Consider the following 16,954-nt stretch of genomic DNA (forward strand, 5'->3'; position numbering starts at 1 on the left):
AACCACCAACGCCATGAAGTTCCGACACCAATCTCAAAACATTCACTGCATTGGCAAAAACATTTGGCAAAAGAGCGTGCCCCGTCACGCAAGGGGTTCTAGACCAAAAGGGACAGCATCATTGTCCAATATGTCTTGCATGCACTGTAATATCTGAGCCGTAGATTCTGGGATAAAGATCACAACCATGACTGGGGCACAGTTGAGGCATCGACTGGGGCAGACACCGAGACCCCAGTGCCAAAAGCCAGCACAGACTGCCTTTGGAGGAGCTGATGAAACAATAGTGTGACTCGGCTGTTCTTACATTGAGCATTTCAAGAAAATGGCCAACATTTGATCTGTAAATGTTTCCCACTGTTCTATAGAGGCATGCTTTGAAGGAAAAGAGGCTGTACAACACATTTAATAGTCGAAAGATTCCTCAATGTCACCCTATGTCTTTCTTCCTTTTGTTTTTCTTGAAAGCAGACGAACAACAAAGTGTTGGCCATTTATGCGCCAGTGGTCTGCTATCCGGAGTCAAGTAAATTTACCATCAAGGATGTAATTGAATGAACTACACTATGGCCCCTTGAGGAATCGATCTAGATGAGGAATCGATCTAGATGAGGAATCTGTCGGATGATGCAATCCACTGAACGTTCCTTCACGCAATTCCTCATGGTCCAAAAAAATGAACACCACAATGACAGGGGTGTAGGCCTGTTAGAAATGCATATAGACTACAACCTTTGGCTCGTCAGATGTTTTAGACTTCGGCTCCCATCAGCCCAATAATGCATAGGATCATGCGAGTCTGTTGCAGGCCCCTGGTAAAAGTAATCAGAAACCTATTCAAGGTCCATTGAGGGAAAAGCAGCTAAAAGAAAATATTTCCTAACAGACCTCAGTAGATGTTCTTCAAACAAAAAACAGCTTTGGAAACCAAAAAGCCACCAAAAGGTTTAAGGGACTACACAAGTTAGCAAATAGGAACCACAAAAAAGGAATCCGGACTAGACAATTCAATAAGAGAAAGCTATATTTAGACTTTATTCACAGTCCTCACTCAGGAAATATCTATGATGATGGAGGACTTGTTTTGAGGGTGCCCTCTGTGCCTTTACCACATATAGGTGGTATGAGAGTATGAGTAACATTTATAGCTATTTATGAGAATTTATTTTTTTCGACAACACTAATGTAAAGTTGCCCCTCAGTTGACTTACATTTATGTTGTGCCGAACAATACCACTAAGTCTAAAAAGCGAAAGATGGAACAGTACATGATGCAACATGTGAAATATAATGAACAAAACAAATTAGACTGTTAATCATAAAAAACGGTGTGATACTAACCAGAATCATCTTCAGTGTCTGAATCCTCAGTGGTGGCCTGCGTTGTAAGTGGTGGCTCAGCCAGTTTCAGATCATATTTACCCTCTTTGCCCATTCTGTATGAGTTAGTACTTCCAGTATCCCACTGAACTCTTATCCAGCCATCTTCTCCCAATTCTCCAATTACACGGCCAAGGCCTGGAGGGGGTCCATCCTATGAGATCATAAAAAGAAAAACAGGAAAGTCACAATCTTATAATATTACTGCTTACCTTTGGAAATGGATTTAAAGTGTTCAACTGTTTTGAAAAACAAAAAAGTAAGCTCCAAGAACATCGGTGGAAACCATAACAATGAAATATACTGTGCAACCAGGGCTTTAGATAACATTTTAAGGTGTCAGTATTTACTCACGAATTAAGCAGTGCAAGTGTTTTTCCAGAAGTTGCTTACATTTTCAACTGGGGTATTTTTAGAGGAGTAAAAATGCATTTTAATTTTAAATATATAACATACTTTTTGTGTCCAGGAAAAAACCTTAAAGCGTTTTATTGTGTAGACCACGTTCATTCGAGTTATCACACCTAGAGCGCATCTGTGCGTCATGCATTGCTAATGGTTCTAGTCTGAACAGATCAGCCAGTTCATCTATTGGTCTGTTTTTTCATTGGGATCACCTTAGCTGGACGGAAGGGAGAAAGAAACCGAGAGGGTTGAGATTTCAAAAGCTGGGACCCTGTACTGAGATGTACAACTGTCTGCCCCTCCATCATATGTTGAGCATGCAGACCCTAGAGAGGCTGTGGCAGATTTATCTACTAATTTTAGAAAACATACATTTTGATTAAATGACACAATTATATAATTACAGGGTTGTTTCTGCCAACTGCTGAAGGGCGCTGAAGAGGATATGTGATGCAGTAATAGTTCTTGCACAGGAGTGAACCGGTCTTTGTAGGGGCACGCTCTTGGTGCATCTAACAGATAATATATATGCCCAATGTGTTGTATTATTCTGTAGACTGGATAAATGTGGCATATAGAAGCTTGCTGTAGATGGAGTGGTCTGGACCGTACACTTACTGTCAAATATCTGACTCTGTAGAGTGCGCATTTAGGATTATTCAATGAATATTTGGAGAGAAGGGACAAGGGAATGTGTGCTTAAACTGGGGATGGCCAGTATGCATAGGTGAGCAGGCTCAATACTAGGAGAGAGGATTAAATACATTTCTACTGACACTAGTGGGTTGGGGAATAATAGGTCAGATTGGGCCTATCATTCTGCAGTGGCTACCCACCCTTGTAGATTTATATTAGAGCCACATGGGCTGAGGTGTGGCTAAGTGCAACTGCTGGGCCTTTGTGTTCATTGGCAGCTGCACGAGAACGGCTCCAGTATTTAGGGGGGACAAAGTTGAAGCTTGATTTCATTACTAAAGTTTTAGATGGTTTAGGGATGGGGTATAAACATGTGCTTTTGCAATCTGTGGTGACATATTTTAGGAAGAAATATGGGAACATGTTTGCATCAGTGGTGAGATTGGGCATCTAAGGGGGGGGGGGGGGGTTCAGAGATCTGTGCTGGAGGAGAGGTGTTTGGTTCAGGATGCAAAATGATAGCTAGTGGTGTGATTCATTTATTTTATTTTTCCATTTATTTCAGCACACAAAACCCAGAGGCATCTAGGCGCTAGTCACAAAAAGTGCACATTACATTAGAGAAGTGCAAGAGTGCACATATTGGGTGAGTGAATACAGACTGGCAAAGACTAACCTCATGGTGCCTGGGGCTACATCAAGTATGCAAGTACAATAGATGAAAAGCGACATTAGTGTTAAGGAGATTTATCATTTTTATAATTCATACCCTCTCCTAGTGAGGAACTCTGTTCTGTGTTTTATCTTTACTGTGCGGTCTACTTTCCTCCATCTCTCTTTAAAGGCATCTGTGTTGAACTTTAGCAGCACACAGCACCATATGTGCAGTGTTGCTGGGAGTCCTTTAGGTTCTCTTTTAAGATTATCCTTAAAAGCTACAGTTAGTAAGGATACTTCCCTCCCTTCTAAAACTATATACTATGAGAGATAAGCACACACCACCTTATGTGGAGTGTGAAGGGGATACCTAGTATCTCCCTTCTCTCTGCTACTATGGCTTTCTAGTCACAAAGACAACACTACAGTTATAGCTGGTGGCAGTGGACGTGTTCTAACAATTATTGTGCTATTTTGTACCACAGACTGTATCCACAGTCTCGGTTACACACAATAGGGTCACCTATGTTCTACAATGGTGGCTCCTTTCTTTTTTTGCCATTTCGAGTTTGGTTGTCCTTTGTTAGCCCTTCTACCATTTTGGGAGTGGGAGGTCTGTGTGTGTGTGTTTTGCCTTTGGTGGGAACCCTTGGGTCTTCCCGCCTAGGCTCCAGTGTCTGCAAAGGCAGGAAGTGGGGAGACGTTTAACACTCCCCTGCCATTTGTCTGCCAAAATGCCTGAATAGAACCAGTTACCACAGGGGGGACTGGCTGGCCTGATTGGATAGCCACCCGACCTTTCTGTAAAAATCCATCCAGATCTTTCGTGAGCTCCAGTTGGACCTCCAGAGCCATGATCCTTGCCATCTAAGTCGCCTCACCAGAGTATAGGAATACCGTATCGTAGAAGATCAACCGGGCGATAAACATCCTTTGTTGGAGCTGATAAAAAGGCGCCAAAACCGCAGACTGACCAGGGAGACTGAAGAAATCTGTGCCAAGGGTGCTCCCCCGCACGACTGCTGCTGCTGCAACATCCCATTCAGAGTACTTCCTTTCGTCACCAGACCGAGGAATCAGGAGACCAGTTCCGTCGCTGCTGCACAGGAGAGAATCCAGCTACGTTTGCTTCTAACCTAACGTACTGTACCTTAAGCCGAAGAGTCGCTCCAGTGTGACTGGCGTGAGGTACAAAGTGTTTGGGTGTCTACCCCTACCTTTGGCACAGGCTGCACAGCTTGTGTCCTTGAGGGTGTCCCTCGCCGGGTTCCTATACTTGTGTTATCTGGGTAATATGGTATAACCGTAATTAGTGTCATTCTTTGTAAAAATTGTAACCGCAAGCAACTACAATTGAAGGAGTCACCATTGAAAAATATTGTTGCTATTTCCGATGTGTTATGGGTATCTAAAAAGAGTATTTACTTACCTGCCCATGTTTATAAAAGAAATATATTTGTATTTAACTAGGTGTTTTTTTTTAACTTTTTTTTTGTTACACTTGGTATATATCGACATCATTACCGTACATCGAGTAGAGAAACATGGTCAAATCACAATACAATCATGCTAAATACACACTTATAGACCTGCATCAAAAAAAGTTGGGAGTTCCGACAGTTCAATTCAGTGTAACTGGTGAACCCTTGCTCGATACGCTCAGAATTCAGACCATATGTTCTTAGGATTGCTGGCACCTGGCACTAAAGTGATATATAGTTCTTCTGTATCATTAGCCCAGACAATGTTGAGCATCCATCTCTCTTTTGTGGGGGATTGTTTATGTGTCCAGCTCATAAGGATAGCTCTCTTGGCCAGAAGCAAAACCAAGTTCAAGAACGTGCGCTGGGTTACACCCATATGGTCAACATAGCCTAGTATACAGTCACATGGTGATGGGGCCAAATGCTCCCCCATTATCTCAGATAAAGTAGCTTTAACAGCATCCCAGGACACACGTAGTTTGGGGCAGAACCAGAGCATGTGCAGCCAGTGAGGAGCATCATCCCCGCATCTGGGCAAACCTTTGTCCCATTTGCCCAGAACAGGTTAAGTTTTGCCGGGGGAGTATTACATTTTTAAGGTTTTGGATGGACTGTAAGTCTATACTTCGAGTTCAATGATACCCCCTTGCACAATAGACAGTGCGCTTTCCATTGAGAATCCATGAATTCTATCTGAAGATCCATTCCCCACAGTGCCAGTAGTTACTGATTGTGTACGTTTATATATAACAGGCTAGCGTTTGGCCTGGTCTGTCCGCCTCACCATACTTTTTGGCCATCTACGGTCTGTCCATTAACCCAACCTCACTCTGAGCTAAATGCCTACATTCCACCAATGCCAATTGTATCTCAAGGTAAAGGTCCTTGTGTGGGGATTACCCACCCTTTTGTTGCAGGGCACCCAGAACAGCTCATTTTCTAGCCAGAACTCTCCTGATACATTTAATGACTCTGAAATCGGCCGACATGGCGACGGACCCCACATTTGTTTCAAAGAAGATCGCTATTTGTTCACGCAATTATTTAGAGAAGGCCGTGTCTATGAGTGCTGCTGGTTTAAATCTCCACGGCGGGCAGGTTACCCCTGCAGCAGGGAATTCCAACCTTCATCGTATCGGGAGTGATCAGAAAGGGTGCAGCGAAGGATCACACATGGTGTGACCATGTTAAGCAAGGGGGCATATATCAGCCACATATCTATGCGCGAATACATATTGTGGACCGAGGAGTAGAATGAATACTCTCTATTTGCGCCATGCAGCAACCTCCACACATTCAATAGTGCCTTTGCTTGCATGCCTCGTAATATTGCCTGAGCCGCTCTGGATAATGCACGCCTAGTGGCGCATGAACAGTCCAGTGTGATGTCCAGTGTGGTGTTAAGTCGCCACCTATCACCACCTCCGCCAGGGGTTATAGGGCACACAGTTCGAACAGGTTATCGTAGAAGGCCGGGTCATCAATGTTGGGGCCATAGACGCTTAATATGAGGAGTTCCTCCTTATGTAGGATCCCATGTACCAGATTACATCTGCCCTTCAGGTCCACCTTGGGGTCCAGTACTTTAAATCGCAGTGAGCAGTGTATCAAAATGAGTGCACCCCTAGCATTAGTGGAAAAAGTGGTATAATATATTTGCGTGCCCCAGCTTGGTGCCAGGTTCAGGGCTAGTCTGTCTAATGCATGCATCTCCCGAAGGAAGAGGATCTGTGCACCCTTCCGGTTGGCGTACGTAACCATCTTTCATGCCTTGATCGGATTTCCCAACCCTCTGATGTTCCAACTAAGAAACAGAACTTTCTGGGTCATCCCCATTGTTTAAAGTATGAGAATGATGTCAGATCTCCCCAGTATGGATGTATGATCTTGACAAGTCCATGTCTCTTCCCAAGTTTCACCAAGTGTGATTTTAACCAATCCAACAACTCCCCCCCCGTCAGCACCCCCACCTCACTGCACCCCAAACTGTGGCAGTGCGAGATGCCCCCCCCCACCACCACAACTAGCCCAAAACAGCACATTGCACTTGCAAGGGGGATGCTGTAGCCACACAGAGCGGGTAGGCAAACTTAATTCACATTGCCTAACACGTAAAACATAGCCCGACGAAGCGGGCTTTCCTATGGACCCATAATACAATAAGCATGTTATAGGAGCAAGAACATTAACAATCATGTATGAGGTGTGCCACCAGAGAGAGGGTCGGGCAGAGGAATATGTTGTAAGAGGATTCAATTCAACACTACAGCTAAGTCAATGCCTAGTCTGGGATACTGAATGGAAACCCTTATTGATATATCTTTATGTCCAGTTCATGAGTTCTGGATGACTACCCCTATATAACACCCCTCTCTTAGAATCCCCCTGACCCCACTGAGCCAAGAAGTAGTTCTGTTTTGCAAGTTTAAAAGGTTTATTTGAGAAATAAGACAAAATATAGATACCACGCTTTTATAATAAATTAATAATCGATATCGCCCTTATAAATATAATGTTAATCAACAATGGGTAATCTGACACTAGCACACTTCTTTATAATCAATGAGGCGTTAGTATAGGATGGATCAAGTAGCAAAAATACTTTTATGATTTCAAGGGAAAAGCAATGAGGAATAAAATGCAGTACAGAAATGACTGCTGATGGTTACACGTGGCTGGATTTTTAACCAAATCGCAAATCGCGGTAAAATTCGCAAGTGCGTGAATCGTGATTACGGCAAAAGTATAAGGAGTAGCAAGTCGGTTCTAGGTTCGTTGGAAAGCTGAGATTCCAAGCTATCAGAGGAAAGTTAAATTTCCTATCCCAAACGGGTCCAGAGATACGGACGATTAAATAAAGGTAGTTTTTCGGATTTAAAGTAAACTCAAAATGACAGGTGACAGCTTGCAGCTTCAGAATTGACAGGTGACAGTTGTGCAGCTTTACAAATGACAGATGACACGATTTCTAGGAGGCTGTTCTACTTAGGTTAAAATAGTTTGGATTAGATTATTTTAACTAAGAGATTGGTTCTGCACAGTTCTGCTAGATACTCACAAGATATTTTGTGCAGGAATGGGCCTCGCCACGGATCTGGTCAGGTTTTGGACTGGACTCCGGTTCTGGTCTCGGCACTTCACAGTGATCTGGGTCAGCTCTCTGGTTCTGCTCACCGCGGTCTGGGTCACTCTGGATCTCTGGTCTGGTCTCTGGCAATTGTTCTTGGCAAAAGAATTCAAACAGCTCGCCCGGCTGTGGAATAGTTCGCTAATGATTTTAAGGTTGCGGAGGCCTGCTGAGAAGAGTTCTCAGTTTGTGGGTTTAGGCCCTTGCTTTAAGTTCTGAAGTAAAGTTCTGGTCTTTGGAGATTGATGGATTTGAAGTCTGGATCTCTGGATGTGAAGTCGTTGGTCAGCATGCTCCGCAGCAAATGGAATTGAATCTCTCTACCTGTCCCAGCAGTCTCTTTTTATGTGTTTTGAAAATGGGTGCGTGTCTGGTCCTAGCTAAGCCTGCCCCTCTCTACTTGTCATTGGCCCAATTCTCCCCTCTCCCATGATTGGGGGAAGGAAATGTGAGTCAGAGTGATGCTGTAGGTTTTATGGGTCAGAGGATCCTCCCCTGGTCAGTTTGCCCACAAATCTATATTTGATTCAAATACATCCTTCCCAGATATACAGTTTGTTGAAATTACATGTGCACATTATATATTCCTTATGGTCCATGCTTGTTCGCCTCTGATCTTCCTGGGGGCTTGCATTAAAAAATGACAACATTTTGCGCTTTTTAACTGGTTTTGCAATATCGGACATTTACCCAAATTTACACACATGTGCGCAAGGAGTATCGACATTAATTGATGAAGTGTCAGATTTTTAACATGCAGACATTTGGAGTGAGACCCTATTTTCCGCTAGCAACCCCCCAGAATACACCACAGGGTCCTAACGCATCTCAAAATGTTCACAGAAAAATCACAAAAATAATTATATTACTTATATAATTCTGACAAGTCCGCACTTTGAGTTATCTATCTTTTTAAAATTATGCCCTGGTCAAAAAGGGGTGTGGCTTCCCACATCACAGGGTGAAATAACTGGTTTATCCACTTCCCCCAAGCTCAGCTGCTAGCAGAGGCACTGCCCCTCCCAGTTTCCCCTAAGAGGAAGCCACTTTACGGCCCCCCCAATATAACATTTGCCTGAGTCCAGGACAGGCCTTTGTTCAACTCCCTGTAGTCCCCAGCTGCTCCACCAATAATCTAATCAGAGAGGTGACGACTCCTTTTGGCAAGGGAAAGAGTGGCTGAGCAGGTTTCTCCTGTCGGGGATAGTTGTCAGGCAGAATCCAGTTTCACTAAGCCAGGTTTCAGCTAAATGTCACTTTTTGTTCCCAGTTTTCTACATTCAAATCAAACTGACAACTTGTACCTATACATTAAATAATTACTTCCTTCAAGTCATTTCAGAATATGGTTTTACATTCTTCCACCTCTTAGCAAGTCTTTCCTTGGTCTGGTTTTGTTTCATTTGTGCAGTTTTACACAAAAGTCTGGTGGTTTTAAAACGCCGGCTTTCTGATAGTGGTGAGTACTGGTGATGCAACCATTTTTGGGATTAAGAAAATGAATTCCCCACAGTTCTGAGTTGCTTTTTTGGCAATCAGCATTGCCATTCCCAATGGTTTCAGGCTACTGTGTGTGCAGCCCAATGGTGGTTTTAGGCAGTGCCCTCCTGTGCTCACAACATAGGCAAAAATGGGTGGCAGCCTATTCTTCATGTTTTCCCTGTGCACTCTCTGGGGAGTTCTGGCCATCATGATGTTTTCCATGCCAGTACTGCACAGTTTTATTGTAGGGCTTGGATACATGGGTAAAAACATCCCACAATGTGTTTCAATAAAGGATACTGCCTCGGCCGGGACTGTGAAGAAAAAAGTCTTATGTTGAAACTTGAGGTGGGCCGAAAAGAGTATGGCGTAGGAGACATTTCTTTCTCGTAAGAGTTTTATCACCCCTGTGAACGTATGACGCACCTGCTGTACGGCTACTGTAAAATCCAGGTGTGGAACAAGCTGTTCTCCAGCATTGGTCTGGCATGAATTCACATGCTCATGAATATTCACAGTCGTCATGCCGGGAACACTAGGTAAAAAAAAAAAGTTTCACTTTCATTTACAAACTGTCTTTCTCCTATAAACCAATCACTGAACTCTGGGTCATACTGCCCCCAGCCAATGACTGCCCTCTCCCTAAGCCCCTCCTCTGGCAGCCATCTTCAGATTTGGTAGCACGCAAAGTGGGGCAGGAGGGAGGATTTGCATGCAAATCCATGCCAGACACATGCTGTAGAAGAACAGTTACAGGTAAGTAACTTGTTCCTTCTCCAGCATGCGGTCTGTCATGGATTCAGATGCTCATGAATAAAAAATACATAGCAGTACATGCATACACAACCACGGGAGGTGGCAAGGCTCAGCAGAAGCAATTAATCTTACCTCCTCACCAGGCTCACCTTCAAGCTAACAGGTTGCGTAGCACTGGTCGGCCTCCTCTGGACTCCTCTCTGGAATCCCCGTCGACGCAGTAGCATTTGGTGGAGGTGTGCTGAGACCTCCATGTAGCAGCCCTGCAGATGTCCAGCAGGGGCACACCAGACAGGAAAACCGTCGTTGCAGCGATCGCTCTGGTGGAATGGGCTCCCGGATAACCAGGTGGCGGACGGTTTGCTAACCGATGACGATGAGTGATGCAGCCGGAGAGCCACCTGGAGATGGAAGCCTTGTACAAGGCCTTCCCATGGTTCACAGGACCAAAGTTCACAAAAAGCTTAAAAGTCTTCAGGAAATTCTTTGTGCGGGCCACATAAATCTTCAGCGCTCGAGCCACATCCAACGAGTGCAAAGTCCTTTTAGCCGGTGACGAAGGCGTCGGAAAAAACACAGGTAACACCAAGGGTTCGTTGAGATGAAATTCCGACTGAACCTTGGGCATGAAGGAGGGGTGTGTCCACAGAACCACCCTCGTATCGTGGAAAGTCAAGTAGGGCTGCTTACAGGACAGGGCCTGGATCTTACCCACTCTCCTGGCAGAGGTGATGGCCACGAGAAAAGCGGTCTTCCAAGAAAGGAACCTAAGAGGAGCTTGATGCATAGGCTCGAAGGAGACCCCCATGAGCCACGTCAGCACCACATTGGGTTCCCACGCCAGGGCAGGCTCCTTCACCGGCGGGAACGATCAGAATAGTACTTTAATGAACTCCTTGACTAAACTATGTGACCAAAGAGAAGACCGCCACGGGGACTTGTTGTAGCTGGAGATAGCCGCCAGATGCACTTTGATGGAGGTGTGAGAGCAAACCCCGACTCAGTCAAAGAAAACAAGTACGGAAGGACTTGGGGGGCCGTGACACTCGGAGGGTTAATCTTCACGACCGGCACCAAGTCGCAAAATGTTTCCATTTGTGCCCGTAGCACTTAAGCGTGGACGATGCCCTGGCTCTAGCAAGGACCTCCTTGCAGTCTGCCGGTAGCTCGTAACCACCAAACTCCAGTGCCGCAGGAGCCAGGCCTTTAGGTTCAGCAACCCTGGGTCATGGTGCAGGTTTGCGCCTCCTTCACTGGCGAGCAGATTCGCGACCACTGGTAGCTTGACTGGAAGCAACGCTGACATGCTGAGGTCAGAGTACCAGATCTGCCTCGGCCACACTGGTGCGACAAGATCATCCTGCAAAGACACCGTCTGAGTTGACGGATGACTCGTATTAGAGGTAATGGAGGGAACGTGTACAGGAACAGGCCTTCCCACGGGAAGGAGAATGCGTCTCCCATGCTCCTCGGCTGGGGGGAACCTGCTGGCAAATCTCTGGCACTTGGTGTTCGTCACCGTCGCAAATAGATTGATCTGGGGTCTGCCCTACCTGAGGAAGAGGCTGTCCACTTGATCCTGCCGAAGCTCCCACTGGGGGCAAGAGCGCAGCTCCCTGCTGAGAGAGTCGGTGACAGTGTTCTTTACTCCTGCCAGGTGAAAAGGAATGAGAAATATCCCTTGGGCAATGGCCCAGTGCCACAGTTCCTGCACCTCTCTGGAGACCACCGGGACCTGGTGCCCCCCTGCTTTCTGATGTAAAACATTGTGGTGGTATTGTGCGTGAAGACCCTCACCACTTTGCCCTTGAAGTACGGAAGGAATGACCCGAGGGCCCAAAACACTGCTCGCAGTTCTAGGACGTTGATGTGTAGCTCCTTCTCCTCCTTTGAGACATCCGGTGTGGGCTCCCCAGCACTCCAGGGAAGCGTCTGCTGTGACAGTATCATGGTACGAGGGTTCTGGAAGTCTGTGCATCCGGCGATGTTGGAGCACACGCCCCAGCACCTTATCGTTCGACGGAACTCCTCGTTGAGCCGAATCCTGGCCTTGAAGCTTTTTGACAGCTGGATCCAACGGGCGTCCAGGAATTCCTGGAGAAATCGCATCCGCAGCCTGCTGAGCCTGATCAGGTAGATGTGGCGATCTTCAGTGCCAACAGCCGTTGCACCTTGCCCAAAAAGGCTGCTTATCCTCTCTCCTAGGGGGCAGCCCGGCAGGAAACCATGTTGAGTCTGGCCCCCAGGAACAACGCGTCCTGTGATGCAGTCAAGCAGGACTTTGCATAGTTCACAGAGAAACCCCAAAACCGTCAGCAGTTGGATGGCGATGTCCCTTGACTTGGCCCGGACAAGCCAGTCATCAAGGTATGGGTACACATGCTACTGGAGTCAGGCACTTCGTAAAGACCCTGAGCGCTGACTTCAGACCGAAGGGAAGAGCCTTGAACTGGTAGTGCTTCTCTTGTATGACGAAGCGCAGGAACTTGCAATGTTTTTCCTGAATGGGGACGTGGAAGTAAGCATCTTCTAGATCCAACGACGACAGGAAGTCTCCCTCTTCCAGTTGGCCAAGCACGCATTGCAACAGGACCATCCCTGAATGTTTGGGACTTGTTGAGTCATAGATCGAGAATGGGCCTCCAGCCACCGGTCTTCTTTCTTACTAAGAAGTATCTGGAGTAAACTCCTCAGCCCCATAGTCACTTCGGAACCAGCCCGATCGCCCCTTTCTTTAACATGGCCCGAACCTCCAGCTGAGGGATGGGTTGTTCCTGCTGAGCCACCGGTGGTATTCACGGACACTTCTGAAACTCCAAAGTGTGTCCGTGGGCGAGAGCGTCCAGCACCCATAGATCAGTGGAGATGTTGTCCCACACGCTGACTAAGTTCACCAGCCGGCTGCCCACCGCGGTGCATGGGTGGGGGCCCGATGCAACGGCCGGTTCAGTCCTGCTTGGAGGCCAGTGCACTGCCTTGAGAGCCATGACGACAACGGCAGCCACCTCCAAAGGCCGTCGAACGGCCCCTGTAGGCTTCCTGGGACGTGGAACGGGAGGGTTGGAGGCAAGAGGACGATCTCCGGGCGAAACACTTTGAAGATCTGCTTGACTTCCCTCCTGAGGAACAAAAGGACGGACGGTACTGTTGCAGGGTGTCTAGGGCACAGGCCGTCTGTGTCGGTCTTGATGGCCTGAAGAGATTCATCAACGCCATCCCAAACAGATTGTTTACGTCGAACTGCTTGTCCAGGACACTAGTCGGAACCTCCAGCCTAAAGTTGGTGGCCTTCAGCCAACCGCAATCCCATCTGGTGGAAAACCGTGTCCACAATGTCCAGGGCCATGGCGATGGCATGGTCCGATGCAACCTCGCCCTCCTGGAGAATCGCCAGTGCCTCGACTTGTTTGTCCTCGGGGAGTAGGTACCCAGTATTTCTTCTCAAACCAGTCTCTTTTTGCCGGGGCCAATGCTGAGTTATTCAGCCGTGCCAGGCCCTCATCCTAGACGTCATCTAGGAGTGGCACTGCCAGAATGGTCTTCTTTTTCGCCTCCCGGCATTGATAAAGGAAGCCCCCTTCTTCGTTTCCTTCGGCGTGAGTTGGAAGAGTTCCGATGCACGGGAAATCAGAGTGAAAGGAACCCACTTTGTCCAGAGGAAAAGCTCTTGGAGGCGGAGAGATGTCACCAGATGAGGTATGCCCGTGTGAACCACACAGGGTAGGGACCTTGGTCTTAAGCCACGCTGCTACTCTGGTGGGCCGATCCTCCATTGTGCGCTTGGTAAAGCCATGATAGATCTCGCAATCCTCCTTGTGTGTCGGGTGCAAACAATAAAGGCACTGGGAATGCTTGTCCTCCATGAAAAAATTCTGCAAACCGCAGCTGGTGCAGAGCTTGAAGAGGGATGCCCCGTCCTTCTCCTCCGACATGGTCCAGCGTGCGGTGTAGGCCCGATTGCCTTCTGGAAACTTTGAAAGAAACACGAAGATTCCGTCCTTGAAGGACAATGAAAGATGCCGAAATACGGATCCCCCGTTAGTCGGATGAAGAAATGATAGAGCACAAGGGCTCGATTGAACAAAAATAGGATTTTCCAAGCAAAAAAGCGCGAAATACACAGAAAGCTCTAAGAGCAAAACACGAGGACTCCCAACACTTGGACTTGCTGTAAAAATCTGAAGATGGCTGCCAGAGGAGGGGGCTTAGGGAGACGGCAGTCATTGGCTGGGGGCAGTATGACCCAGAGTTCAGTGATTGGTTTATAAGAGAAAGACAGTTTGTAAACGAAAGTGAAACACTTTTCTTTTACCAAGGATTCCCGGCCTGATGACAGGGAATATTCATGAGCATGTGAATCCATGCCAGACCCCATGCTGGAGAAATGTGTATATAGTTAGATTTGTAGAAGAGATCTCCAATTTCTCTGGTCTATCACAGGATATGGTCTCTGTCTCTATAGTTCATAACACAGGCAATGACTGGTCCGGGTAATCGCCAGGCTTAGATTTAACCGCCAGTGCTCGGTGGGCCCGCTCAATGGTGAAATGAGAGGATAAGCCGGAGCCACACAGTGCTCTAAGTAGCTCCTCCACCGCTATCTCCATGTTGCCACTTAGCGCCTCCTTGGGTATCCCCACGATGCGTAGGTTAATTCTGCCTGATCTTGATTCCAGGTCATCACATTTGGCCTTTACCATTCTCATATCTTTTGAGAGAGTCACCACCGCGGTCTGTGGATTTGTGGTGTCGTCCTCGGCTGTGCCGATTCCGTTCTCCTCCTCTGAAATTCTCTGCGTCTCCTTCTCAAGTTGGGCCCTTATCGAGGTGAAAGTTGTGGTGATAACGTCAAGTTTGCAGTTAACCACGCTGAACCCTTTTGTCATGGTGTAGAGTATTTGCTGCATCTTTAACGGCTCTAGGGTTGTTAGGGTGTCGGTGGTAGACGTTGAGGCCACCACCTCCAAGGTTTTGGGTGCCACTGTCATGAAGAGATCCATATTGCCTCCCCTTCTTGCTCCCTGCACCCTTCGTTATGTTTCGCTTTGATCAGCCGTGAAACCGGCCTCCTGGCCCATACACTCTCCTTTTAGCGTGTGTACACTGGTCACAGTGGTGCAGTGTCAGTGCGTTCCTGTCCTAGGTGACCGGCTCAATATGTGTACCAAGTGTCCTCCCTGTGTGTTGTGTCGTTTGCAGGCAAGGTATAGTTCTGTAAGGAAAAACTGGTTGTGGGAATCTATGGAAATCTGTGCTACATATCAAGATTTTGATTAGTCTTGAATGCTTGATAATGCTGTGTCATAATAAAGAATGACAATTCTTGCTTCAGGTATTTGTATTTGATCACTGGAACCGTCAGAAGCTGACCACACAGCCTAACTGGCCTACGCAGATCACTGTACTGTGCTACCAGAGAAGAAGCCTCTCCAGGCTACAGCCATACCTACCAAGCCTAGAGGAAAAACAACATTGCCTCGATAAAGACCCTTGTGGGGTCAACACACGTGTTGGCACCTCGAGCAACAGTAAAGACCCAATGACAAATATCTGAAGCAAGAATGAACATTCTGTATTGCGACACAGCATTATCAAGCATTCAAGAACAATCAAAATCTTGATACGTAGCGCCGATTTCCATAGATTCCCAGAACCAGTTTTTCCTTCTCATCACTTGGGGCGCTTGAGCACTGTCCCATGGGAATCTTATAATTGGCAGCAAAACATATCGTCACTAAACAAATCAGATCAGCGCAGCTTCCTCGTGTTCCCTGTGCATCAACCTTCTTGATAGTTCAGTAAGAGCTTGGTGCCCCCGTATCACTCCAAGAGGATCAGCGTATGCGGAAGAAGCAGCTATTCCAGGCATGGTAGCAGGTCCCCAGTGTGGTCTGAGCCCATGCAGTTTTGGCACAAAATCAACAGTGAATATTGAGTGGGGTAGGTCGCTGCCTACGTGTTGCCACTTTTGAAGCCCAGCTAGTGTCCCCCTTATCCCCACAGCGAGCCCAGGGACACACAACTCCGGGGTTGGAGCAGCATGGGGGTAGCCCACTGGGGTATGGGCAGGTTGTGCTGCGCAGTGTCCCTCCGCTCTGTCTCAATTCGCAACAGTAGGCTGGAGAGTAACTCACAAAGGCTATGCAGCTTCACATAGGCACCCACAGCAGCCTTGCTTCGCAGTCGCCCAGTGCCATCTGGTCCTGGAGATCTACAGGGCACGAGCAGTGTTCTTAACCGTCTCAGGCTGGGCACCCGGCGCTTCGTTGTAGGTCTGGTCGTGTTGGTGACGGCTGCACCAGCAAGGAGGGCAGGAGGACTGGGGCAAGGATCTCCCCCACCCCCCACCTCTGTCATACCCCATGCCTGCTGTGCCGGTCCAGATTGTGCAAGTGACAGAGGTAGGCAGTTCTGACGGTGGGGCTCCTGCCTCCGCAACCACTCTCGGCGCCGTCCGGCTAGGACCCTGTGAGCGGCCGCCAGACGGGTGCATGGGAAGTTCAGCTCCGGGGTGTCGAGTGAAGCTGGGGGTTGCGTTGGTGGAGTCTATCTCTCTCAGCCTGGAGGGCGGGAGAATAAGGGCGAGGATCCTTACAGCGGCGAGTGTCCCTCCTAAGTATTACGCTGCCCGCCGAACAGCATCGGTCTGGTCAGCGCAAGCATCAGAGGCTGGAAGGGTCTAGAAGGTCCGTTGCAACAACTTCCTTTGCCTCCGTGGCCGCGCTCAATGCCGCCTGTCTGAGCCCCAGGGGACGGCCGCCAGACAGGTACGCGGAAACAATGGTTCCAGATGTCCGGCGAAGCTTGTGGGCAGATCGATGGAATGGGCAGCCCTTCACCAAAGCAGTCCCGTTGCTCGTGTAATGGTGGGTGAGGATATTATGTAATTCTCATTTCGCCGTCCGCTCAGAGCTTAAATCTTGACGGCTCCTCCACAGTGCCCCCGTAACTAAGTGTTTAAGTGTTTCTTTGGACTATTTTATTGACTGGGTTCAGTGTACTTACCTACAGCTCACATCCTACTCCT

At 47.6% G+C, this 16,954-nt stretch overlaps 1 protein-coding gene across 4 annotated transcripts in view; it reads right to left on the bottom strand.

Moving 5' to 3' along the window:
• HERC2 (HECT and RLD domain containing E3 ubiquitin protein ligase 2) overlaps positions 1 to 16,954 on the bottom strand; it is a 2,956,340-nt gene that overhangs the window by 1,858,763 nt on the left and 1,080,623 nt on the right. For all 4 annotated transcript variants that reach the window (XM_069636605.1, XM_069636607.1, XM_069636603.1 and 1 more), the window contains exon 37: positions 1,342 to 1,534. In XM_069636605.1, coding sequence (XP_069492706.1) covers positions 1,342 to 1,534 — 193 coding nt within the window. The remainder of the gene's footprint in view (positions 1 to 1,341; positions 1,535 to 16,954) is intronic.

Source organism: Ambystoma mexicanum, chromosome 7p, assembly GCF_040938575.1.
Source record: "Ambystoma mexicanum isolate Mex_15411 chromosome 7p, UKY_AmexF1_1, whole genome shotgun sequence".
NCBI lineage: Eukaryota > Metazoa > Chordata > Amphibia > Caudata > Ambystomatidae > Ambystoma > Ambystoma mexicanum.